Below are 26,240 nucleotides of genomic sequence, written 5' to 3'. Positions count from 1 at the left end.
ATAGCGAGGCCGATTTGTGTACTTGTGTCTGAAATTGTCTCTATTAAACCATGTTTAATGTGTGTTTAATGTGTCTTTTGAATCAACTAAACTTTACAGAAACCTCCGCTGCAGACTAGTGTTTTGGAGGTGTAACTGCAGAGTGACACAGACACCACTGCACAAGTATAAATGCTCACAACGGTGTCAGCCACTTGCGTAGGCTACAGCGTAGGGTCTGCAGCACAAGTATAAATCCCCCTTTAGCTGATTTTTAAGAGGAAAGCCTACATTGTGCATGATATGCTGAAGGATCATTGGAATTTGAAATTCCTGTCATCTAAAGTAGTATTTCCCTTCTATAATATGTAGTTAAAGATGAAAATAAGGAATCATTAAATCATTATCAAAGTTTTCCATTTGTAGAGCCCAAAGCTCCCCAAATATAAATCATATACTCACCTCATGGATATTAATACAGTGATCTACAGTACATAGAATAATATAACACCACAGCTTAACCTGACAACATGTTTTGTAAATTTATTGCACACAGTTTTGTTGATACAGACTCCTTTGGTAGAAAAAAAATAATTGAATAAATAGGTACTACAGTATAAAAAGTATAAATATACAAAAAGGCGCAGAGCTCCAATTTAGGCTGTGCATGGTGTTAAGATGGTGAAGGTGGATATGGTTTTCTGAACTTGCTCTGCATCCAGACCCGATGCATTGCAACTTTCTTTCCTCTGTTCACTTGAAGTCGTCTGTCCTCGAGATTCTGAATTTCTTGCAGTCCAGCGTTGGAAAATAAATCACGAACCTCATCTGTAAAAATATACATAATAACACTCAGTAACCAGGGCTGTACACTGGAGATCATGAGTCCCCCAAAGAACACACTAAAATAAGGTCTTAAATTGTTTTGATGAATTGGATTTTAAAAAACATAATTTGATTTATTTAGTTAACTGTTAAGATATATTTGATAGTCAATTTTATTTCCCAACATGGACATCTACATATTGTTTTAAAGGAGCTCTATACAATATTCAGAGTGTATATATGATTCAGAGGTTGTCTGCACACGGCCCTCATCACTGAAGTGACTGAGACGGTGGCTAGTAGCTAACAGTGCTAACAGCACAAACAGTGCTAACAACAGCAACGGTGCTGACAGAACTAAAGGTGTTAACCAGTCCCTGCACCTATCCCTGCTGTCCCAACATCAGCGATAACCGCCGTATGGGCACAGTGCAGAGTGGGGGCAATAAGCTGGACACACAGGACTCACATGTACCGACATGCACATGCGCCTGGACCATAGATGTATACTAACTACATATTGGACTCCTAGATGGAACTACTCAGACCAATGGAATTGCTCGTCTGGTGCATGAGCCAAACAAGTTTCTAACAAGTTTCTGGAATCGAACCTGCAGCCACTGCAGCAAGGACACAGCCTCTGGACATGGGGCGCACACTCCAACAGATGAGCCAGTGGGCACCCCATCATAATTAACCTTGTCTGCAGTTCAAGGTGTCCTGTCAACAGTTACTCAGATGTCTCTTTCCTAATGGTGGTCTATGGGGAAAATGCTATTTGGGCCACAGGGCATTTTTTTCGCTGCAATACCAAGAGTGGCCACTTGAAAAATTTGCTGGGGGGGCGTGGGGCAACCCGGCAACCACGACAAAGAACAGAGAAGCTCGGATCACACAGCGGGAGTTCTTTGTTCAGGATACCATCCACTACATCTTTACAGAGCAAATAGTTGTTTGCTGCTTTATTAATGCTCAGAATATCACTTAGAGCTCCTTTAAAGCCTTTTGCTCACTGCCAGGAGTTAAATTCTAGTTGGAAAAACAATTATTTATTTACTGGCCTGAAAATAATCAAGCTTAAACTGTGTCAACCTATTCCAGTACCCCCCAAAAACCTGGCCATGTGGTACGTAAACTCCCCCAAGGTTCCTAAAACCTCCAGATGCTCAGAAAAATATACCAAGGACATAACCCCAGTGTCCTCAATGATAGCTCTGGTCTTATTCACTATATGTAGAAGAGCATTCAGATCTCGCGGTACAGAAATACCTTTAGTAAAAAAGTACACGCAGGTTCCATCTCCACGTGCGTAGAAATTCTCTGATAAGCACCGTCCTGATTGGAAGACATTAATAGAGTAGATTAAATGTATAAAATTGTTAAAAAAACACTCATCAAAAACAGAATCGTGTGCAGAATATAAAACAAATTACGTGAAGTAAATAAAAGTGGCTGTGTTCAGGTGTGTGTCACTATTTGGAGGCTCACCCCTCTTAAACCTGAGCTGTGAGAGGTCATATCTCCCATAATCACGGAAGAGAAATATCCCTCCATGTTTCAGGTATGTAGATAGTCGGTTCACAGCTCCTTGCATTCTGTCAAAGAAATGTCAATTAATGGAACGATAATGTTGTACGACAGGATTGTATGTAGATATATTAATTTACAGACAGCTAAATGAGTGAAAACTTACAAACAGAGATGTCTTACTGTACATGGATAGTGTTGTGGTGCCAATATAAGGTAATACTAGAGCCTTAAAATTACAATATGCATACTGCCATCCCTTTAATGTCTAGCAAATCCCTGCACAGATAATATGTTGTACTCACTGACATAATACAGTTAGATTTATACTGTAGTCTGTAATGAAATTCAGACAAAGCCCAGGGACAGTGAAGGTGGGTTGGGGGTTGTGAAGGGGTCCACAGAGGAGCCTGGCAGGTGAGAAATGATATCAGGTTCTCCTTTGTCTTTTGATCTTAACCTACCGCTCCGGATGAATGGAGGAGAGCACAAAGACCGCCAGGATAACATCCAGGCTCTGTGGAGGGAAGGGAAAGGAGGCCATCTCCTCACAGATGTCATGGACAAAGGCGTGACACACAGAGTCATCGTATCCTGGGTGGTCCTATATGAGGAAAATAAAGTAGGCTAGATCCCAAACTGTTTTATAGTCACACAAAGTCTCCAGATGGTAGCTCAGATACAAATTTTAGCAACTGGGTTTATATTGCAACCACAGTATCTATTATGTTACAAATTTCACACCTGATTTCCCCCTCGCCATCATTTATAAGAAATGTATGTATAGTGTACTTTTGCACTTATTTTAAGTCAGGTTAAAATGCAAATGTACTTTATCTCAATGAATGCTGCTATAAATAATCCAATAGATGTGCTATATTGTAGAGGTGTGTCCTGGAGTCACATGACAACTACACAAAAAACATTTGCAACTCAACTTGGACTTGAACACCAGTGACTTATGACTTTACTTGGACTTGAGCCTTTCGATTTGAAAATACTTGATGCCTTACCAGGTGCCCAAATATTTGAAAGTATGCTATTTAAAACATGTGCCACAAATCAATTAAATTCGCCTCATTTCCGGAATCAACTAATGTTAATGGTTTAATCATTTGCGTTAATCTTTCCCAGCAAGTCGACACTTAATTCCCCAGATCTACTTTGTTTGATCCAGTCTAACAGCATCAAATCAAGTTGCAGGAGATAATCATGAAGAGCTAATGTTACATTACTGAGTGCCAGTTCGAAAAAATTATACCAGATATAATTTTGTTCACAAATAAATCTACGTGGTGGTCCACAAAAATCGAAATGTAGTGTGCAAATCAAGCAGGTAGAAAATTATAGACAGAGACGCAACAACGTCCAACAAACTTGTTTTAACAAATAAATACAAATTTTAAAAAGCATTCATGACTTTTGTAAAGTTAAGATATCATTACTTAAAAAGGCTTTACATTTGGTGAAGAATGCATTTTGATTTGTGCAGGATTCAAAATCCAAAGCTTAGGACCTGAGACTGGACTCTGGACTTGACACTTACTTTTGACTCTGCTGTAAAGCCCTCTGAGGCAAATTTAAATCTTTAACTGTGTCACATGTACTTCTAGATGTTCCTGTTTTATCTGATTAATGGTTTTACATATTTACTGTTTTTATTCATTATTGATGCTTTTATTTATTTTCTTTCACATTTTTACTTGTGGCTTTTATTGTTTTTACTTCTTGTTGCCACTTTTATGTAAGTTTCTCTCTGGCTTTTCTGTGTCTAAGTGCTTTCATTTTTTCTATCATTGTACTCGGCTACATTTTAAATGAGGTCTCTACCTCAATGTATTTCCGAGTTAAAATAAAGGAAATAATAATAAAATAATAAAATTGTGATCTGTGATATTGGGCTTTATAAATAAAACTGAATTAAATTGAAAAACAATGACTTGGTCCCTTATATTATACAGACAAGAGTGACAGAAAATACAAGTTGTCTGGTATAGATAATACAATCGCAATCATGCAAGCAAAATTTATGTTACAAATCTTTTTTTTTTTTCATTAAATATTACAAGGAACAATAAACTGAGTGAGTCAAATGATGAATAAATCTCTTTCAATATCAAAGCAAGCTACAGGATGTGAAAATAAATATATTCCATTATTTCAGAATAGAAACATATTAAAACAGATGATGAGTTTAAATCAGATGAGTTATTTGCTGAGCCAAAAGTAAAAAAAAAATCACTTTAAATGCTAAATGGACTTGCACTTGTACAGTGCCTTTCTAGTTTTCCAACCACTTAAAGTGCTTTTACAACCTTTTTACATCCTGTGCAAAAATGTCATGTACAAATGACCAGACTCTCTTTGCTGCTTTTTCACATATTAATACTAATTGGTTGATTCAGATTCAGCTGTAGCTGCTAGGCAGAGCTTTGAGTTATTCTGCAGTATGCACATTGTGTGAGGGAACAATGGTCTGAACTATAAAATCTAATATGAATGGATATGCTGGAAAGCTCAAGGATTGACATTAACAACAGCTTTACAATGAATGAATTAAACACATTACTTCATCAAAAGTTAATGTATTCTGTCTAAATATTTTAGCACTTGATGACATGGGGGGCTTAATCATGATCTGATATGACTGCAAGCACCCTGAACATATTGTCCATATGACCACAGTAAGTACTATAACTACATCACTGCTGGTTTAACATTATATAGCTTTGGCTGTTTGGCTGCTGGATATCAGTCACTGTTGCTTTGAAGAAATGTATTAACTTTGATACAGCATATAGCCTACTATACTGAGCAATATTAGAAATGCTTACCTTGACCAGCTGAATGGCACATGTGGAGAAGTCACAGCAGTATAAAAATGCATCTGTTCCTCTGTGAAGCAGAAAAGCCAATATATCAATCCTTGACTCAGTATCATGAAGATCTCATAAGGATTACACCTATCAGCCAAAACATCAAAACCACTGACAGGTGACATGAACAACATTGATCATCTTGTTCCAATGCATTGTTCTATTGGGAAATCTTTGGTTCTGACATCCATGTGGTTGCCACCTGACACGCTCTACCCACCAGTGCAGACCATGTACCCCCCTTATGCCAGCAGCACTCCCAAGTAGCATTGGCCCCCCAGCAGGATAACGCACCATTCCACATCACATGAACTGCTCAGGAGTGGCCTGAGGAACATGACAGAGACCTCAAGGTATTGACCTGGCCCCCATATACCCCAAATTCCAGTCTGATCAAACATCTGTGGGACATGCCGGCATCCCACCTCGCAACCCACAGGACCCAAAAGATCTGAAGCCAACACGTTGGTGCAAGACACTATAGGACACCCCCCAGAGGTCCCGTGTTCATGCCTTGACAGGTCAGAGCCATGTCTGGTCCAAGGAGGACCCACCATGGATCAGGGGTACCTCTGGGGTACCAGCATGTCCTTCAAATGTTCGATCAGATTGGGATCTGGGGTATTTGGAGGTCAGGTCAACACCTTGAGCTCTTCGTCCCATTCCTGAGGTCATTCCTGAGCAGTTTTTGTGATGTGGCATGGTCACTGTCCTGCTGGGGGGCACTGCCATCAACAAGTGCCATTGCCATAAGGGGATTTACTTGGTCTGCAACGGTGTTCCGGTGGGTGTAGTGCATCAGGTAGCATTTACATTAAATGCCAGGACCCAAGGTTTTGCAATGGAATATTGCACTGTAACAAGATGATCAGTGTTATTCGCTTCACCCACCAGTGGTTTTAATGTTTTAGCTGATTGGTGTATGCACTGAAGCCAACATTTTACATTTACTTGTTGTGGAAAAGAACTCCCACGCACTGTCGTCTACATTCAAATTTATCGGGAACAGCGCTTCGGTGCAGAGACTGATTAACAAACAGATGAAGGTCTCTCTACCGAAACACTGTTCCCAATAAATTTCTTATGATTTTAAGAGTAGAAGACAGTGGGCAGGAGTTTTTTGTTCTACTATAAAGTGCTGCAGGGATGATGTTTATTTGTAGGCTAACCCGGAAGCTAGCATTGCTCTGGAAAGAGGCGTGAAATAAGCCATCTACGTGAAATTGAAACGACTATCGTTAAACAGAGGAGGTGGCCTACAACACCACTTATCACCCACCTACAATGCAGTCTTGGGGTCCCTCCCCAAACACCTGGACCCATCTAACCCTAACAACGCACACGATGGCCGGGTGGGTCGACAACTCACATGTGACCTACATGACTCTGTAGGGTTCAAACCCAAACAGAGTTTAAAGCCTGCGACGCTGCACCAGTCGGTTAGAACTGAAAAAGCCTCTTAGATGAGAGGTGAAACATCTTCAAGAAACTCAAGCAAGTCCAGTTGCCTATGATATAGCACTTACGACTACCATGACCTAGATGACTGAGAATCTTCACCAACCAATTGCTCTGGTTCCTTTGTCAAACAGCCAATGGGATTTTTTCTTTGGATTTTGGATTATTGCAGAAAATAAGCTCTGTGGCAAATGAAGGTTTAAGATACTTACACATGTTGCTCAGCAAGATAATCTGTACATACAAATGAAGACCACTTTTATGATTTCTAAAGTCTATATGCTATCACCAAAAGTAAAAATATAATGACAGGCTATAACCAAACTAAACAACAAGCACGTGACTTCAGTGTCACCACCAGGACAAGGCTATAAAGTCGTGTTCAGCGTCATGATGCCCTGTAGTCTCATTAAGCCAAATGTTGGCACCCGCCTTTTATAATAGATATTAAAGCTTCAAAATTTACGAGTGAGGTATTTACAGACGTATTTTAATTTGTACAACAAAATGGGAAAGTCTCTTAAGCATGTGTTAACTGCAGACCTTCTTTCAGGCATCTAATGAAAAACCCATTCAAAAAACCCATTGACTTCAAAATGGGGGAAGCGTGAGTGCTAAAATGCTAACTCATTTCCAGGTTTTAGGACTCATTCCTGCAGGACTCTATAGTTGACTCATGGTCTTCTCCTATGCACTGGTCGACCTAAAAGTTTTGCGTTTTGACCTTTATTTATTGCCTATTGCCTGCCCCCCTTAAAAAACAAATGGACAGGATATTGCAGAAACAGGAAATGAAAAGAGTTAACATGCCACATTTCACAACGTTAAATGAGTCTTCATTCTAAAAAAGGGAGAACGTGAAAACCTGGCATACAAGCTCTCACTGTGTGCTACACTTGTGCACTTCTCTGCATCACTGCTGGTGGGTTGATCCGCACCTCTGGCTTCAACTACAGCCTGCGGTGCCTTCCAATACCAGCAAAATGCCTCCTCTTTTCTTTCCACACTACTGTCTTTACCCAGTCCTTGATTTTAGTGCCGATATCTCGCCAGCTATGCCATTAAGCCATTTCAAAGCCACTCTGCAGGAATCCTTGTCTAAAGAAGCACAAGAGGGCCTTTTCACAGAGGACATTTTGACATGTCACAGTAGGGAAATTAAATGTGTAAGAAGGGTCAGGGTCCTGTTACTGAGCACGCTGCTGACTCACTTTCACACTGTCATGGCTTACTGGGACACTTGATTGGACAGTGCCATTCTTATTGTTATATGTAAAGCCTGTGCTTGTCCTGCTATGACGAGTCAAAATGTCTGCCCATTAATGCCTCACAAATTTTTAATACGCTCCCACATCTGTTGCAACTTGTATTTCAAATGTAGTATTGCAACTGTTTCAACTGACCCTTCAAAACTGCACGTGCAGAGTGTTAACGAATATTTTAACAGTACAAGTAATATGTGCACATTTCATGCAATGGTATAAATCTTGCTCCAACTGAGATAATATGTTACAACATATTATTCATGATGAGACACAGTTTTGTGCTGATTGAGGATATGTAACCAGACAATGTCATGGTCTATGAACAATAAATGGTTAATAAAACAGTATTTTACAGGACATTATTGTGCGTATTTGAAATGTTTTGCTTCTGTAAACATATGAAGGACTGAAAATCTACACATGATCTACATTGAAATGGTCAAACTTTAATGGATTAAATGGAAATATCTGAAATATTTACTCACTTTAAGGAATCAACAATGGGAAATACACTGTTACCGACCCCACATCCAGCCTGTGAAAAGAAAATATATTTTGTCGATATTTGTTATCATTTGTAAGTGCTGTTATCTAACACCAAATTAGAATAGCAACTTACAGCCTACTACTTTTATATCACTATTGTATAATGATCCACAAGCAGTAATCTTTATCAATACATTCAGAACAAAAAATCAATACATGTGACTTCTGAAAACCTCCAAGATCCTGAAAGATGCATGCTGGCCAGGGAAAGTAGTCGTCTGTGTGGCAGCACAGGACTCCTGGTGGTTGGAGGTGTCTGTATTTCTGTGATGGTGTGTGGTGCCATTGTGTTGCTGGTGTCTGTTGTCTGTTTTTGTATTGGATCCAGTAGGCTGTAGGTATGACACCTGCTCAACACCCAGACACCTGTTTGTGGCTTGACTTTTTGCCCCAGAAGGAAGCAGCTCTGGAAACTCTAAAAACAGCCACTTGCGGTCTTTAAAGAATTTATCCTGATGCATCTCGTAAAACTTGTCCCAGTATTGGTGAGCCTCTGTGTCGAATTTACCTGCGTGGAGGAGATTTACAAGTATATTTTTTATTTGCAGTATAAAACAAACGTAACTGACTTGGGAAAATATTATTGCAGAAATACAGTCTTGCCTCGTTCCTCTTTGGGAATTTGTATACAGGAATTTTCTTCTGCCTTCTGCCGTGCATTTTCTTTATCCTCCTCTGTCCAGTGCACATGATCCCTAAAGCATTACAAAAGCAACTGTTGGATATTTGTTCAACTACAATAACTCACAAACTGCAACAAATATAAAACTGTGACATATGTCCACGGTTGTGTTTTAGAGTCGATCAGAAAGGTCTTAACTCTAACCCTGAGTTTCAGCTCAATGTCATAAGCACACAAGGTCAACTGCACTGTAATCCTACTATCTACATGAGAGGCATATACTAGTGTGTGACAAATTAAAGTCTTACTACAATACATCACTGACCACATGTTGTGCTTAAAGATGTCATCAGGACTGGTGAGAATCCGTGAACCCAGTGGAGCTGAAGGTCTTCCTCCTGTGCCCTTTAGCCTTGAGGGCCATCTGCTGACAGCTTTAGCCAGTTTGGCTGCAGAGAAGCGCCGCAGTGTATGCATTTACTCTGTAAAAATGCAGACAGAGTTCAGTACATGGGAAATGGAGCTGTTAAATGCAAACAAGATAATTGTTTTTACTCTTCTAGCTGTATGTTGTCATCAACTTAATACATTTTCTTTATCTAGTTTTTTTAGAAGGACAATTTGCAGTTTAATATAAATACATTCAAGCAAACATGAGACACATGAACATATATTAAATGCCATAAGACAAAGGTCCCTGTGTGCTCAGTTAGGAACTTAACAGTGAGCAGCATTTTTTTTTTTTTTTTTGAGAACAAATTTCATTTTGTATTTCACTGGCCTTTCTGCAGTGACCTAAGGAGTTGCTATTTAAAAAGAATACAGTTTAGGAATCCTAATTTGTTTTGGTTATGCAAATTTAATATCGGTCTACTGAGGAGGCTTCATAACAAGGAGGTTTTTGTTTTAGCAAGATAAATATTAAGGTTGAGACAGAACATCCTGTATCCTTGACTGTTACTGCTATATGTTTGGATCTTTTGAAATGTTTTCATATAACCCCCTGACCTTCTGGTGTGTTCGTTATTGTAAATTAAGGCCATGCAGCCAAACTTTGTTTAAACCCACAGGACTTTATTTCAGATTCCGTAGGGATCCCACAGTTCCTAAAGGTAGCAAATGGCAGGCATTTTTGTAAATGTGAATAATATGATGCACAATACAGCTAGGATATTTCTATTTGACCAAACAGAATAGACAAAAATAAATAAATGAAAAAAATTTAATTAAATTAAAAGCATGGAAGTCTTTGGTTTGAATATTTCAGTCAATGTAAGCATCAAGAGGTGGGTGGAAAAACTGATACAGCTTTGTATTGCAATATCATGTGTGCCAATATTGCATCGACACATGGACGCCGAATTTTATCTTTTATTATATGAATTATTAATATTACAAATAAAAATGAAACTTTTGGAAGCCAACTAGAATCATAAAATCAATTGTTTTTCAGTCCAGTGGAACATTTTGCTGCAATAAAAATAATTTAAAAGAGAAACTTTATTTTTTAAAACTTTATGATATTAGATAAAAGATATGATATTATGATATTAAATAAATTTTTCGTTAATAAAAAAATAATAAATGTATATATTATTTGTATATACATCTAACCTATGTTACTCAGCATATCACAAAACATTTAAAATCAGAATTAAATTTTTTCAAACATAAGACTTCATTTTGGGTGATTTGTGTATTATTCTTCATGGTCAACGTACCAACGCTGGAGAGGAGGGCGCTACTGTTCTAAGATGGATGCCGTGTGCCGTAATTCCATTCGTAGAAGAAGAATCTTGTGAAGACTACAAATATGGAGCAAGGGAGAGCAGGCAGCTAACATGGCAACTTTTAACTACTGATATCCTTTCTGTGTTTTCACCCCAGGACAACTACCAGGTTACGCTAACGTCAGGTCATAAATATCGATATAACCAGGTACGACTTTAGAACAGAGTACTTGAACGAGACGTCGAGGTGCTGTAGTTCACCGGTGCTAACTTTAGTTAGCGTTAGCTTCCAACTGATCGTGTTAGCTAGCTAACGTTAAATCCAGAGAGAAGGTTCAGTGGTCTCGAGAAGATGGAGCATTAGTGAGGGGCTCTAACGTCATCACTACCTCGGACTGGGAAACCACATCGTCCTTACCTGGCTCTGCCTGTGCTCTCGGGGGTCAGCTCAGGTTGTTGCCTCCTGTCATGCTACCAGACAGTCCTGTTGTAGGAACAAGTGCCACCTGCTGATGGCGCCGTACCGGAGAAAAAGAGCCGCAAACGCCACTGAGCTGCTGGACCGGAGGAGTAGAGGTATCAGGGATGCTGGGACTCTGGTCAGGCACAATATGAAGGTCCTTAGAGGTATCCTCCTGCAGGTAATGGAAGAAATGGTGCTTTTAGATACTCACTGGAGCAATGAATACTGTAATTACTAATATATTCTTTATTATTGTGGCATTGCAGGAGAACAGGGGTTTTATTAAAGCATGGAGCAAGACCTCAAAATCCACAATAACGTACGAGAATGGTAAAATCTACTTTGAAAATTACCAGAACTGCTACAGCTGGTGAGTAAGAATAATTTACATAACTTATTTTCAGTCTTCAACACACAGACAATACAAAATAACACATTTGAGTTACAGATAAATAGCAGAAAAGTCACATAATTCATAAGTCAATTATTATATCTCTGAAGAAATCAAAATCTGAGAATTACAGGAAAGATATGAGGAATGAATAATTCCACACCATGATTTAATCTGAACCTTGCAACTCATGAAAGTCATGAAAGACTGCCTTCCTTTATGAATTTGGTGGCAGGCTTTGTCACTCTAAATACATAGCTTGCCAAATAAGATTCTACTTGGTTTACTGAGGTCATCTCCTAATTAAAATGATTGTTCCCTGTTTGGTTAGAGCAACATGAAAACATGCATGTATATCATCAGGATGTTTATGTACATGGCATTCAGGTGTAGAAATGAAAGGGACACTGACATCAGAATAAAAGGTTTAAACTCTTGACACGTGAGTGATTAAATCTTCTGTTTTCAGTGTTCATTCAGAGCCTCAAGTACTGTACAAACTGCCCAAGAGGTCTAAATTGGAGAAATTCGAAGATGCCTTGCTGTGTCAGAGCCCACTTGTAAGTTAAAATTAAACAAACACTCTTATGGAGTTACGCTGAATTTTCAATGATCAGATTTTAACAACCCAGATTCAGATTGTTGTTTAATTTGTCTCGTTGACAGGACAAAACGTTAGCCTCCCCCTCTGATCATAAACCCAGCCTCTTGGCTCTAACAGCTAATAACTGGCTTTATCGCCTTTCAGCTGAAACGGGAGAAGAGCTGCAGAGAGTTTACCTCTCTCCAAACCATAAATTCAGGTATCTCCAAAGCTCTGACTTCTCTGTTCTTAGAGTTAAGATTAATAAATGTATTTTTAGGTGTAGTTCCTTTAAAAACATTTTAACCTCATTCTGTGTTGTTTTTTGGTAGGTATCTTGGCTGGGATGTTTCTCATCAGATGTTTTATGTTAAATCTATTCAAAACAAAGAAACATCTTTAGCACGACAGGTAAGTTATTTTGTGTTGGTTTTTTTTGCCGTACTGAAGAGTGTCCACGCTCTTTCTTGAGCGTAATAGAATCTAGGATCTTTCTGTACATGTATTTTCAGCAGTTCATGAACTTTGACAGGTGCATTGCATACATCTAGGAAAGCTGATGTCAAATCTTGTAATGAGTCAGTTAAGGAATTCAGGTATCACTAGTCAAGGGCTGCAACAAAAAAAAAGAGATCAAAGTGACGTCTTTGAATTGCTAGTTTTGTCCCAAACCCCAAAACATTATATTTACAATAATCAGAAACTCATCAAAACCAGTAAATCCTCAAATTTGAGAAGCTGGAACATGCAAGAGTTTTGCACCTTTGCTAAACAGATGACAGAATTGAGTCCCATGAATTTTTGTGTGGATATAATCTATCAACTAATCCATTTTCTAATTCAAAGGCAGGTATCACTCAGAATACGGTGTTGCATCTGGCTATCTTTAATGTCTTCCCTTTACAAATTGTGGGCATTTTGGAGATCAATAAAAAGGTATGCAGATTTCTCTGTATAGTAGTTTATTATTCTTTTTTCAAACGTGCCCACAGGAGTGAAATGTTAAAAAAAATTAACTTTCATCCTTTCAGGTGTTTGGAAATGGCGTTACCGACGTTGTTCTGTCTCAAGGTGTCCTTGTGGTGTCGTACAGCAACAAGTCAGTGAAGCTGTACAGCTTTGAGCACATTGTCCAAAAGGTATGTCTAGTTTTTTTTTTATCCTGAAAGAGTTTCCTGCACACTGTTGAGCAGGCAGAATACATAAATACATAATACATATTTAATCAGATTTCTAAACATTGCATCAGGAATACATTTGTTGGAAACTGAATATTTGCAGGGCTGTACTGAATGTGTTTGTTTTTTTTACATTCAAAGCATTAAGTGAGGTTTTCGAAAGAAGCTTCAAATGTCTGTCGTCATATTTTATGATGTCATCAGCCTTAAAAAATAAAATAAAAATTTAAAAATTCTGGTACAAATTGAATTAAGTGATTCATTGACCATTCATTGAGTTATTTTTTTAATTAAATCAACTTTCAATAATGAAAAAATATAATTAATGGTGCTGTTAGATTGCTGCTGGACTGCCCTGTTAATACAGGTGCATGCTTCCCTTTGTTTGCGGCAATCAGAAGAGCAGATGTTTTTTTGACCATAGAGAAAATGTTGGGTTTTAAAGGTTAAACACCCACAAATATGCAGCCCTGTCTGCCTAGAAACATACAGTACATTTTGAGGGAAACGTAATGCTAAGGGAAGTAAGTTTTCTATGAACAAAAGGAAATGTTCCTAATTAATGTACCTGGCATGACCAAAAATAGTGATAGTTAACCTATTAGCAAAGCAATACTTCGCACATCTATTTCCAAACAGGTGCATAGGAGACTAGAAGAAAAGACTTCTGCACACTGTCTAACTTGCAAAAATAATGATTTTAATGCTGCAACGTTTCAGTGACTAGATCTTCATCAGGCTTCATCACTGTTTGCCTGATGAAGGTCTAGTCACTGAAACGTTGCAGCATTACACCATCCAGCCATAGTGACTACAGCATCATATTTTTATTACATTTTTCATTAATATGTAACCAAAATCACAATGTTTCCCCTCATCCTAACCAAAGTATTTGTGTGGCCTAAACCTAGGACTGGAATCTGTATGCAAACCTGAATTTCTGGTATCTAAGTCCTGCCCCTTCCTGCCCGCCGTCCTCCCCAAACACAACCTTGCAAAGCCTGCATGACACATGAATGTGGTGTTTTGTTACCTGAAAGAAACATCTGTGAACATAATCCAGGCAGTGATTACTTTGCCACAACAGCGTAATTAAGACAGCAGCTTTGCAACACACACTGTAATATCCAGGAGACAGGTTTGCAAATATGGAATGAAGCAGAATATTTTTTCGACAAACGCATATTGTGAATTTTGGAAATGACTACATCTCGCTTGTTACAATAAATTTTGACTTTTGGATTTCACGACATTCTGGAGTTATTGGAAATGTTTGGATCACTTGAGTCAGACACAATGCTACGCAGCCACCACTGGAATCTAATTCTACAAATACTATAATCCTAATTATATTAGTGTAGCCTAATCGTTATCTGCAACTATGCAGACATACAGAGTTTCAACAGAATAGATAGGTATGTAAAAAAAGCTGCGCAGCATTCGAATGTTGATCTAGAATTTGAATGCCAACGTTATGAATGAAGCTTCAAACTGTTCGGTGCAGCCCTAAATATTTGCATAGTCAGTGTTTTATTATCCTCCTGGCTCATCTTGCTGCTGTCTATTTAAAGAATATTTTCTTTGTTGTCAGTACTTGACAGAGAAGTTAACGCTTGGAAACAAGAGTTCACTTCTTGGAGGCAGAACAGTGGGAGATGTTCCATTTGGTATTCCAGTAAATATCCAGATCACTGGTGAGTCCGTTTATAAGTCTAGTGCTGTGGTTTCTTATTGTTAAAGATTTTAGATCATCTACTTGGCCTCCGTGAGCAGAAATGTTTTCCATGCAAAAGTAAACATTGTAGATTTTTTGGTTGACAGATTGTCCCCCGGTGCTTTTCGAGGTATCATGCGCTGATAACTGTGTCCAGATCGGAGGCTACCCGTGGCACTACATCTACACACCACCGCAAAAAAAACACAAGGGCACTCATCACATCTGTTCACTCAAGGACAGCATGATGGTGAGTTTAAAGAATCCTCTTTAACCATACACGATAACATGACATTTCCATTACAGTTGTGTAATCTGAGTATAAAACGTAGCATAAGCTTGACTCTGATGGATAAATATCCCCAATCTTGCTCTGTGATAGACCACTAAATTGGGCAGAGCTTATTGAAAGTGTCAGGGGAAGAAGGGCCACAGCTGTTTGTGACAGTCCTTGTACTCGGCTGCCCAGCAGAGCAGGACAAAACCAAACCTGTAATCGCTATTCAAAAACCCATAAAGTGGTTCAGCTACTTTAGTGCAGCTCTTTTGTGCATGTGTAACATAAGCCTCTCTGTATTATTCCTGATTTGGTGCTTTTCATGACACTGCTCCTGTTTGTTTCTTACCAGAGACAACTGTCAGCAACGAAGGCTGCATAATATATTTTGTGGAAAAACATCAAATCACATTTAAGTTGCTGCAGTTTCCAAAAACACAAGAATTATTATTATCACTATTATTGGTAGTATTATTTAGAAATGGTACAATACCTTTTAACTGATAAGCAGAAACCTGATTATTAAACTGATCCTCCATCTGTATCAAACGCCACCATCACACCCCTTTAAGCTCTAAATCGTCACCAGAAGCAGTGTCTTACACAACCATAATTGAAGTCTGCAGTGTCTAAGCTGTAATCAAACAATAGAGTTTGGGTGGAGTAACACGTAAATAAGTCAAGTCTTGCCTTTCCCACAATGGTGCTTGCACAGGTTGTTGATACTTTGCAGACAAATCTAGTTGCACATCTCAAAACAAACTTGTCAGTAGATTCAAAGTGAAAAAAGTCTCATTTCAGTTGCCTGCTAGATTTTTTTTTTCTTTAAGAACTGCAGGAGGAAGCAATCTCAGAGTTACATGTTCACAGTACCATGTGCATTTTTCAGTGCCATTAATAATGCATGATACTTGATCATTTTATGACAACAGGCAACAAATGGAATACAAAACATGAACTGCTGCTCTCTAGAGAGCGATGGGATCTTCTTTCACCCTGACGACTCAGGAAGAATCATTCATGTTGGACCAACCACCATAAAGTGAGTACCACAGTCAGTGTTGTCAAAAAGACCAATTTATTGATAGATATTGATTCTGAATTTTGTGTAGTATTGATACACAAGTACCAGTTGTGCTTTCAAGCTTTCTCTTACTGTTAACGTTGAAGTCATTCTGCTGGTCTGTGCCCCCAACCAAGAAAAGAAAAGTCATTGTTGTCATGTTAAAGCCTTGTTCTATTTATCTTTTATGACAAATTTTAACTTGAGTGCCCCCAATTTCAGTTTATCCCCATAGTATTGAAAATTGAATATTGATATTTTTCAAGGTGTTGCATCAAAGTTAGAAAACAGCATCATGACGACACTAACCACAGTCAGCCTTTACATACCTAAATGAAGACTGTGCAAGAAAACTTTGGTAAAATATCTGTGGTGTGTGGAGGCAGATGTATCAATGAATCATGAGGCGTTCCTATTGAATGAAGGATTAAAGCCTCATTAAGTGGTTGATCTAAGCCCCTGTTAATGAAAGCAACAACATCATGTTCTTTGATACATATACATTTTTCTTATTATCTTATTATGCTGAACTTTTCTTTCCTCCAAGTGTCCTAAAAATTCTTGGTGAACTGAACAGCAGTTTGCCATCAAAGGTAGTTGAGGACTTCTCTATGGCAACCCATCGAAACAACAGTGTAAGTGTCACACTTCACTCACTGCAGACTCAGTTTACCTTGATCATAAATCAGCCTCATGTAGAGTATGTGTCACATGTGCTCTATTACATTGGTGAATCAGTCTTGGTGTGGTTAAAATGTAATGTTTCTGCTTTTCTTCCACTGCAGCCTACCTCACAAGTCACTGTCACCTCATCGGGCCGCACGGTGAAGAGACGATTTCATCAGCTGGATGATGACCCAGATCAAGAGGTACTAGAGTGATTATGCTTTTTATCTCTGAAAAGAAAATACTTATTTTGCTGTTTTTATCAAAAGAAGGAGGATGTTCAAGCACACAGTAGATCCAAGTAAATTATATAGATAAATAGTATATATCAGGGCTATTCAATTACGAATTCAAGTGGGCCACATTTTAAAACCTGGAAACGTCAAAGAGCCAGACATTTTCAGCAGCCTATTCAAAACCTTTCTTAGCTTTTGGTAATGACACATTTTATACAAATGCAAATGAATGTAGTACATTAATAGCAAAAATCTATTATTGGTCCCAGGCACTTTACACAGTGCAGAAACAGAATAAAACACACACTATCTGTCTCTACCAATATCTCCCTCCCTCTCCCCTCTGTCTCCCACACACACATACGCCTCACCTCATGAACTTATCCATCGAGGTCATGGCAAAGTGTTTAGGAAAAGACATAGGACGAATATTTTGATTATTAGACTGCAGACCAGATGTTCTGAAAAGCTATAAAACTTTGTCAGTGGCACTGGTTGATTTGTGATGGATTCCTAAAACAGATAAAATATAATTAAGAACCTAACGAAAAGTTTGTGAAAAAAGGTATGTTTTTAGTTTTTTACTGTTGTAGCAGACCATAGTTCATGCGGAAGAGAATTCCAAAGAGTCACATTATAATGACTAAAAGCACCACGAGCGGATAGGAGATTTGATTTTAGGTACAATGAGTTAACCCTTATTTGATGATCTAAGGCAGGGATGTCAAACATACGGCCCGTGGGCCAGAACCGGCCGGCCAGAGGGTTCAATCCGGCCCACTGGATGACTAGGCTAAGTACAAGGTTTTAAGGGCCAGGTTAAAACGTGATTAGACCGGGCCTCTCCACCGTAGCTACAGTATACTTCTCTAGATAAAAAGACACCCAAATACTTACAGATATTGAACATTGTGCAAAATATTATCAATCAGCAGCTTCAGCACAAAAAGAATCTGTAGAAAAATTCTGTCTTAAAACAATATAAAAGGAACCGTATCACCAAAAAATGTGTAATGACTGAGTGGTGGACTGAAACAGCACCTATTTTTCTGAAGACATCTCAGGTTCATCTGTTTTATGAAAGGATGAATATTTACAGAATGTACTGTATTTGTGCTTGTTTACATGAAAAGAAAGAGCTGTTGTTCTTTACAGTACAGGTTATTTTTTGATGGTTTTATCGGTCCAGCCCACTTGAGATCAGCTGGGCTGTATGTGGCCCATGGACTTAAATGAGTTTGACACCCCTGATCTGAGGGATCTCTCTGGTGTGTACTCTGTGGGAACATAGGTGGGAGGTGCTTAACCATTAAAACATTTAAAAACAATAAGAAGTATTTAATAAGAGTTATGTGGTCAGATCTTTTAGTTTTTGTTAAAACTCTGGCTGCTGCATTCTGAATAAGCTGGAGTTTATTTAACGTCTGCTTTGCCAGTCCAGCAAAAAGTGCATTACAGTAGTCCAGCCTACTGGAAATAAAAGTGTGAACCAGCTTTTCAGAGAGTAACTCAGAGTAACTTTTGATATATTTCTGAGGTGATAAAAAGACAGTCTTAGAAATATTAGAGATGTCCTTCTGGAGGTTAAGACCAGCGTCTAAAATCACACCCAAGTTTTTGACATGCCCTCATGGTTTTACAGACGGGAGTTAACAGAGGTTGAATTTCATTCCTCAAAGCTTTTGGTCCGACTAACAGAATCTCTGTTTTGTCATGAATAAGCTGTAAAAAATTCTTCACCATCCAACATCGTCTGATATCTGTGACATACTCTCTTTGAAGGCGAGGAAGCAAGTCCAGTCTCACAAATCATTTAACGTTAGCTGTCTGTATTTTAAGTTTTTTGTTACTGTCAATGAACCTCACGAAAAGACCAAAACCATCAATTAATTGATCCTGTTAAGAAGTATGGGTCTTTTTATGATATTTGTTTAGTGTTAAACATTACAGAAGCTTGATAGAAGGTGAGAGAACACTTGAGATTAGAGGATATACAGAGGTATTTAGTAGTCCATTAGCCAATGTTTGTGTAAAACTGTGACTTCTTACAAGTCCTCAGGCCACATTTTTACACATGAGAAGAAGTTTCAAGGGTCATCCTCCTGTTGAGTTTGACCAAGATCAGACCAGTGGTGACTGAAACACCATCTGAGATGGGGCGGCAGTAGCTCAGTCCATAGGGACTTGGGTTGGGAACCGGAGGGTCACCTGTTCAAGTCCCCGTCCGGACCAAAATATGGAGCATGGACTGGTAGCTGGAGAGGTGCCAGTTCACCTCCTGGGCACTGCCGAGGTGCCCCTGAGCAAGGCACCGAACCCCGCAACCGCTCGGAGCGCCTGTCATGGGCAGCCCACTCTGACATCTCTCCACTTAGTGCATGTATAGGTCCAGTTTGTGCATGTGTGTTTTCAGACCTGTGTGTAATTGACAAACAGAGTGAAAAATTGAATTTCCCCTCGGGGATTAATAAAGTATATAAAAGTAAAAAGTAAAAAAGATACAGACAACCACAGTTACAGCTGAATAACACAAGGTCAGAATTATGTTTCTTCATTAGACCACTGAGGGACTGCTTGCAAATATGCATTTTATTCAAAGTACAGGACGTTCAAGATAATAGCTCGATTTAAATATTGAATCAGTTCTTTAAAGAGACTGCTAATAAGAAGCAGGGTGTGGGATTTATGTATGTATTTGGTGTAGGCGTCCCTGTATAAACAACTGAACACATCTTTACAACAACGGGCCTTTGATTTTCACAGACTTTCCGTATGGTGGAATACGAGGATGAGCTGGACCTTCTGGCTGTGGTGGTAACTAATGGTGAGGAGGGAGAAGGCAGAGCGCACATCCGACTGCACGACAACCAGAGCGGGCAGTTAGTGCGGACGGTTGATCTGGTTGAACCATGGGACGAGGTGAGTGACCCGACATGACCTGACATGACCTGATGTAACTGTACCAATACTAAACTGAAGTGTGCGTGTGTGTGTATGTGTCATGAATTCATGTGTGCTCTTGTCTTTTGTTTCAGACTTATCGACATGAGTTGTTCTTTGACAAAGACACAATTGTTCACATTGAACAAAAGAACACCAACTTCTGCTGCCATGTTTACAAACTCACTGCTGACAGGAAATAAGTGGTGTTTACATTTTAAGAGCATGTAAATATTTGTTTACAACTTGTGTTGCTATACAGCTGTTCTTTAACACTCATAATGATGTGTTTCACATCTGGATCACTGTGTCATTATTTCTTCTGGGTAAATCACATTTGATAATTATTGCTGGTTATTTAAATCATTGTAAGTAACACTGTTTTACTGATTAACATGTTATCTTACATATTTTTTACACTATTTCTCTTAAATAAAAATAGTATATTTTACGAAGTTAGTCTGTAATTTCTGCCTTCTGTGTTTCCATCTTGCCCATCTTGACCGTGAAGGCCCTTGCACACCTTCAGTTCCTTGTAGACAGGTGTGTAGGAGAAAATGTCCACTGTCCTTTTACGCACAGTTAACTTTATCATAGAAATACATTTCGCTCCTTAGACCTTCATCAGTAAAGCAGCATGCTTTGTATTTATCAAGTAGAATTTATTGCAAGTAAAAGGACAGTGTGGAAATGATATATTTTCCATCATGCCCATCCAAATATTAAGATACTCAAAAGTTGCTTCCATGTATTATATATGTGCATTATTGGGTATTTGCTTTCACAACCCACTGTGCTAGTGTGTTATTTTAGTCCATAAATAAAGTGGTGCAACCAGGCTATTCGTTTGAAACTATAGGTTTTGCAGTGTGGTATGTTGAAGGCCCCAAAAATAACTTATCAAATCAGCTTCTTCTTACTATGACTTTTTCCCCTGAATTTAGAATTGGTTATTTACACTCACCGGCCACTTTATAAGGTACACCTGCATTTAGGCATGTAGACACGGTCAAGACGACCTGCTGATGTTCAGACGGGCTGGTCTGAGTTTTTCATTAAACACCACAGCCTACCTGAGTATTGTTGCTGACCGTGTCCATCCCTTTATGACCACAGTGTACCCATCTTCTGATGGCTACTTCCAGCAGGATAACGCGCCATGTCACAAAGCTCAAATCATCTCAAACTGGTTTCTTGAACATGACAATGAGTTCACTGTACTCCAATGGCCTCCACAGCAACCAGATCTCAATCCAATAGAGCACCTTTGGGATGTGGTGGAATGGGAGATTCGCATCATGGATGTGCAGCTGACAAATCTGCAGCAACTGTGTGATGCTATCATGTCAATATGGACCAACATCTCTGAGGAATGTTTCCAGCACCTTGTTCAATCTATGACACCAAGAATTAAGGCAGCTCTGAAGGCAAAAGGGGTCCAACCTGGTACTGGTAAGGTGTACCTAATAAAGTGGTCGGTGAGTGTATGATTAGTTTTGGTTTTCACCAAAACTAAAAGGAGCTCCATACGATATTAGAGCATATCTATGATTAAGAGGTTGTCTACACACAACTCTCAACACGGAGGTGGCTGAACTGGCGTCTGACAGTGCTAACAGTGCTAACAACAGCAACAGTGCTGACAGAGAACCAGAGGGTGGGCGCTTGCTTCAGCACGACACCATCCTGAAATCAGCAGTAACTGCCATATAGGTGCGGTGCAGAGCGGCAGTGATAAGCTATCCAGTGGGATACACAAACAGGACTCACATGTACAGAGGCTGTGACTTGATTCTCTGATCAGGATCCCATTACTCCACCATATCTTTACATAGCAAATATTTGTCACTACAGTATACCCTGAATATCATTTAGATGTCCTTTAAACTTACATGCAACCTTCATTTATACTCTGGAAAAAAACTGAGGAACAGGAGCCTGCTTTTACAAGTGTGCTGAGAAAACAGGAAGTAACAATAAACATAACAGTAATTACAGGCAAAATGCAGTGATAAAATAAGCTCAGATATCCAGTAATGAAAGAACATAGTTTAAAAAAACAACTTATAAGTAGTCTATTACTGAATCAATGTGTTAGTCAAAAACACTGTCACAAGAACATGTGGCCCACAGCTGAGATGAATCATCAGGAAATGTGTTTGTCAGTGATACAATGCACAAAAAAAGAAGAAACTTTTGGTTGTTAATCTGGTCCCAGACTCTTCTATAACCTAAAACTTACAAAACGCGTTTCCTCCAAACATTTGCGCAGCTCTGTGTCACGTGACCGAGGTCCCACCTCACCACTTGAAGTTGTTGTAGCTGTGAAAACAGCTGCTGTGGTCAAGGCTCTCCTCTGTCTGACAAACACTGGCAGCGATGGAGAACTTCAGACAGTTCCTGGTCGCCTTGTGTGCCGCCGCCGCCGTCGGTGTTGTCTCCATTATATTCGTGCTGAGATGGGTCCTGCATTTTAAAGAGGGTTTAGCCTGGGATGGAGGACTGGCTGAGTTCAACTGGCATCCGGTCTTAATAGTCATCGGGTTTATTTTCTTGCAAGGAACAGGTGAGAGGAGTCTGTCTTTCTTTTCTTTTCTTTTTTTTTAAAGAAATGTGGGGGGTGAACGGGATGTGGATACTTGTTGAAAATATGTAAACAACAGAAGGAAATTATTGCTCAAGGCCAAGTTACACAAGACTTTCTTTTTCCCACTATGTCAGAGGGGAGGTCGCTTCTAATAAGTGCGTAATTATAAAGCGTCGCCTACCAACCAAACCTCTTTTGAAAATGCGACCATGTAACATTGATCACGTTCAGCTGAGTTTGCTACGACAGATAGAGACATGTAAAGTAAAGTATGCAAATTATGAGTTAAGCCTGACAATTCGGCTTATTAACATGAGCAAATTGTTCTCAAGAATGAATTAAATTTTGACACATGGCATGTCGACTTCACATATCAACACAGAGACAGTAGTAGAGCCTCCTTTAAGTTGTTGCCATCAACAAGCCTACACTTTTTACACATCAATCTTGAAAGAGGACATTTCATATATTCTCCTATAGACTAAGACAGTCCAAAAACTATTGGTAAACATGAACAACTTTCTACCAAATCCAAAAACAAAAATGCAAAGACTTGTCATAGGGAATAAAGTCTGCAGCTGCTCCATAGGCAATGTATTGGGAAAGATGTTATACATGAAACCAAGAGCATTCCAATAGAATAAAGCTCATTTTGGTATTAAAAAAAGATAAAACCATTATGTGGATCCACAAAATCAGGCCCCCATTCATTTTATATGGAGCAGCTCCAGACTTACACTTGATGAGATGGTGAGTTTGAGGTGTCCTATCTGGTTTCTTGCTTTGAGAGTAGCTCATGTTCACAAATATTGATTGAATTTTCCTCGGCCATTGAAAAACATGCTTGAGTTCATTAAAACATGTTTCATACTATCAAATTTTAAAATATGCGTCGTAGTTGCATCACAAATTGTTTGAATGAAACTGAGTTACCTTCTCTTGCAGCCATTGTTGTCTACAGGCTCCCATGGACATGGCAGTGCAGCAAGCTGATAATGAAGTTTATCCACGCGGGCTTGAATTTACTAGCCTTCATTCTCGCTGTCATATCTTTGGTGGCGGTTTTTGACTTCCACAATGCTGCCAAAATCCCCAACATGTACAGTCTGCACAGCTGGCTGGGCCTGATAGCAGTCATACTGTACTGTCTACAGGTAAATACGCTCTATTTATTTTAAGTTATTTGAAGAAATTGATGATAAAGAAAGGCTGCTGGTTTGGTTTTGTGGTGCTGATAATGCTACTCATAATAAAAAGTACATAGTTTTAAAGTTTGCACCTGAATGACTTTTTTGTTGCATGTTCAGACTTTTTTTTACAAACCTTTTACGGAGGTATGAACATATTTGAAACAATACATACAGAGTAGAGCAGACCGATTTACACACTGAGAAACAACACACTCTTCTGGTGTTTTCTAAAACGCTAAGTCATTGTGAACAACAGTCTCATTTAATACAGTATCTGATAAGTGGATGTGCTTTTTTCTCCCTCAATGAGCAGCTTGTTCTTGGAGTTGGCATGTACTTGATACCAATTACACCTGCGTCCTGGAGAGCAGCCTTCATGCCCCTCCATGTCTACAGTGGTCTTTTAATCTTCACAGGCGTGATAGCTGTGGCACTCATGGGCATCACTGAAAAACTCATTTTTGGCCTGTAAGTATTAAAAAAGAAATAAAGGCTTGTAAAAGTTTATTAAATTACAAACCAGGTGTACAATGTTAATGTGCATAACTTCAATTTTTTGTTCTTCGTCACCAAGGAGCAACCCGAAGTACAAGGACTCTCCCCCAGAGGCAATTTTTGTTAACGTTCTGGGACTCCTCCTCGTGGTTTTTGGAGCTCTTATCCTCTGGATTGCCACTCGAACGTCTTGGAAACGCCCCAGTGACCAGACCCTGCATATTCTGCATACCAACGGGGGAGGTGAGGACAGCAGCAAAGTCGGTCCAGCTATGTCTCAGCTGTCTGATGGAACTGATGCTGAGCCCTCTGGGGATGTCAGACGGAGGAGTAACAAACTAGATGAGCAGGATAACTGATTAAAAAATATCCGACTTGGAGTGGAGACTGTCTCCAGTGCTGAATGTATGTACACCCAGTCTACACTGGTCAGAGAAAGTCAAAAGGAATATGTTTTTTGCTGGTCTTTTGATACTTTCTTTGATCGCTTTCTGTCTTGCACCTTAAAGTATTTTGTTGTTGTTTCTCCAACATGTATTGTTATGAGTGCATGTAAATAATGTTGAGCTACTTTATAACTAGATTCAGATTATGTGTGTAAACTATATTGTCATACATGTACCACAATCATGACAGATTTTCTATTTGTATATTGTCTCTTTAGTTCTGTCATTTTTGAACTATCCACATTTTACAATAAATATTTGCAACTTCTAACTAGCATCTCTGTATATTAAGAAATAGATGACATGCAAAAAGAAAAGAAAAAATGTATACAAAAGAATACTGTCAATAAATATAAGCACCAATTTGTGGTAGCAGGCCAAGATACCACTTAAACCATTAGTGCTTTGGGTTCATGTTACTGTTCTATATTAATGCCTTTCAAAGATAATATTATAATATTCATTCACAATATGAGCCACTAACATTAAGTACTATACTCAAAGGCTTGTCTTCACACTGTTAACGCTTCCTTTTTTGAGGTTTAGCTCTTAGTTCTCCATCTTTGACCTCAGATGGCAGCAGCACGTCCACGTCAAAGCGAAGCACCTCTTTTTGTCTTTTCCCAGCACCTGTAGTTGTGCTGGCAGCCCGTTTGTTTTGGCTGTACATTGGCTATAGGCATTTGGTGTCAGGTCGAGAACCTGCTGTAAGGTTTGTAATACACACATAAATGTCATGTTAGCTGTAGTATCCGATAGTTGTAACATTCTTTGTGTTTGTCGCTGTGTTTGTAGCCCAACTTGTTTAATTCATTGTGCAGACTGTGGGGTTGAACGCGCATGACAGCACTGCGGACCAAGGTCCGGTTAACTGTTAGCTAGCTGCTAACCAATAAAGCTAATGCTACATCTCTAACCAAAAAGGGTGAGATAAATTAGCCAGGTGACACTTTCTGTCAACTCAAAAACATTTTAGCGTAAGAGACTACATTTATATACCCGCGGTTTTAGTAATTACTTATCAAAAGCAGTTCAACAATGATGGCTAAGCTAGCTCTGTAGCCTGTCATAACAAGGAAGGCTAGCAGCGGCAGAGGCCGATTGGATGCTAACGCTGCGTGTTTTCTATGAAACAACTGTGCTATTTGCAAAATCAAACGTCATATTAACACGAGGCAGGCTT

General features: G+C 39.1%; 4 protein-coding genes across 9 annotated transcripts in view; 3 read left to right on the top strand and 1 right to left on the bottom strand.

Annotated features, from left to right (window-relative positions):
• Positions 1 to 505: 505 nt before the first annotated feature.
• mettl8 (methyltransferase 8, methylcytidine) lies at positions 506 to 11,362 on the bottom strand. Of its 2 annotated transcripts, none has more exons than XM_050048906.1 (10): positions 11,247 to 11,362; positions 9,424 to 9,580; positions 9,080 to 9,171; positions 8,650 to 8,984; positions 8,416 to 8,465; positions 5,166 to 5,226; positions 2,796 to 2,935; positions 2,293 to 2,399; positions 2,074 to 2,139; positions 506 to 807 (listed from the first exon to the last, which is right to left on the bottom strand). In XM_050048906.1, the coding sequence occupies exons 2-10, from the start codon at positions 9,573 to 9,575 to the stop codon at positions 653 to 655; spliced, it is 1,158 nt and encodes a 385-aa protein (XP_049904863.1). In that variant the 5' UTR covers positions 9,576 to 9,580; positions 11,247 to 11,362; the 3' UTR covers positions 506 to 652. The 2 variants fall into 2 exon arrangements, with proteins under 2 accessions (XP_049904863.1, XP_049904862.1); XM_050048905.1 differs by lacking the exon at positions 11,247 to 11,362 and adding an exon at positions 10,820 to 10,955.
• dcaf17 (ddb1 and cul4 associated factor 17) lies at positions 11,297 to 20,781 on the top strand. Its single transcript, XM_050048904.1, is given in 15 exon segments — positions 11,297 to 11,318; positions 11,321 to 11,469; positions 11,558 to 11,661; positions 12,152 to 12,242; positions 12,349 to 12,485; positions 12,598 to 12,676; positions 13,112 to 13,201; positions 13,297 to 13,404; positions 15,035 to 15,137; positions 15,265 to 15,407; positions 16,367 to 16,476; positions 17,045 to 17,132; positions 17,283 to 17,366; positions 20,163 to 20,318; positions 20,435 to 20,781. Coding segments are annotated over 15 exon segments (1,572 nt in total). The 3' UTR covers positions 20,543 to 20,781.
• Positions 20,782 to 22,629: 1,848 nt separating this feature from the next.
• LOC126393061 (plasma membrane ascorbate-dependent reductase CYBRD1) lies at positions 22,630 to 25,451 on the top strand. Its single transcript, XM_050048907.1, has 4 exons — positions 22,630 to 22,905; positions 23,872 to 24,080; positions 24,430 to 24,584; positions 24,691 to 25,451. Exons 1-4 carry the CDS (start codon positions 22,719 to 22,721, stop codon positions 24,968 to 24,970), a joined length of 831 nt encoding a protein of 276 aa, XP_049904864.1. The 5' UTR covers positions 22,630 to 22,718; the 3' UTR covers positions 24,971 to 25,451.
• A 195-nt stretch (positions 25,452 to 25,646) lies between these two features.
• Positions 25,647 to 26,240, top strand: part of LOC126392897 (dynein, cytoplasmic 1, intermediate chain 2a) — a 28,371-nt gene continuing 27,777 nt past the window's right edge. For 4 of the 5 annotated variants that reach the window (XM_050048617.1, XM_050048616.1, XM_050048615.1 and 1 more), the window contains exon 1: positions 25,647 to 25,769. The gene's annotated coding sequence lies outside the window, so the exon portion shown is untranslated. The remainder of the gene's footprint in view (positions 25,770 to 26,240) is intronic. The other variant, XM_050048614.1, reaches the window with a different exon arrangement.

Source organism: Epinephelus moara, chromosome 7 (assembly GCF_006386435.1).
Source record: "Epinephelus moara isolate mb chromosome 7, YSFRI_EMoa_1.0, whole genome shotgun sequence".
Lineage (NCBI taxonomy): Eukaryota > Metazoa > Chordata > Actinopteri > Perciformes > Serranidae > Epinephelus > Epinephelus moara.
This window is presented reverse-complemented; position numbering and strand designations above follow the sequence as displayed.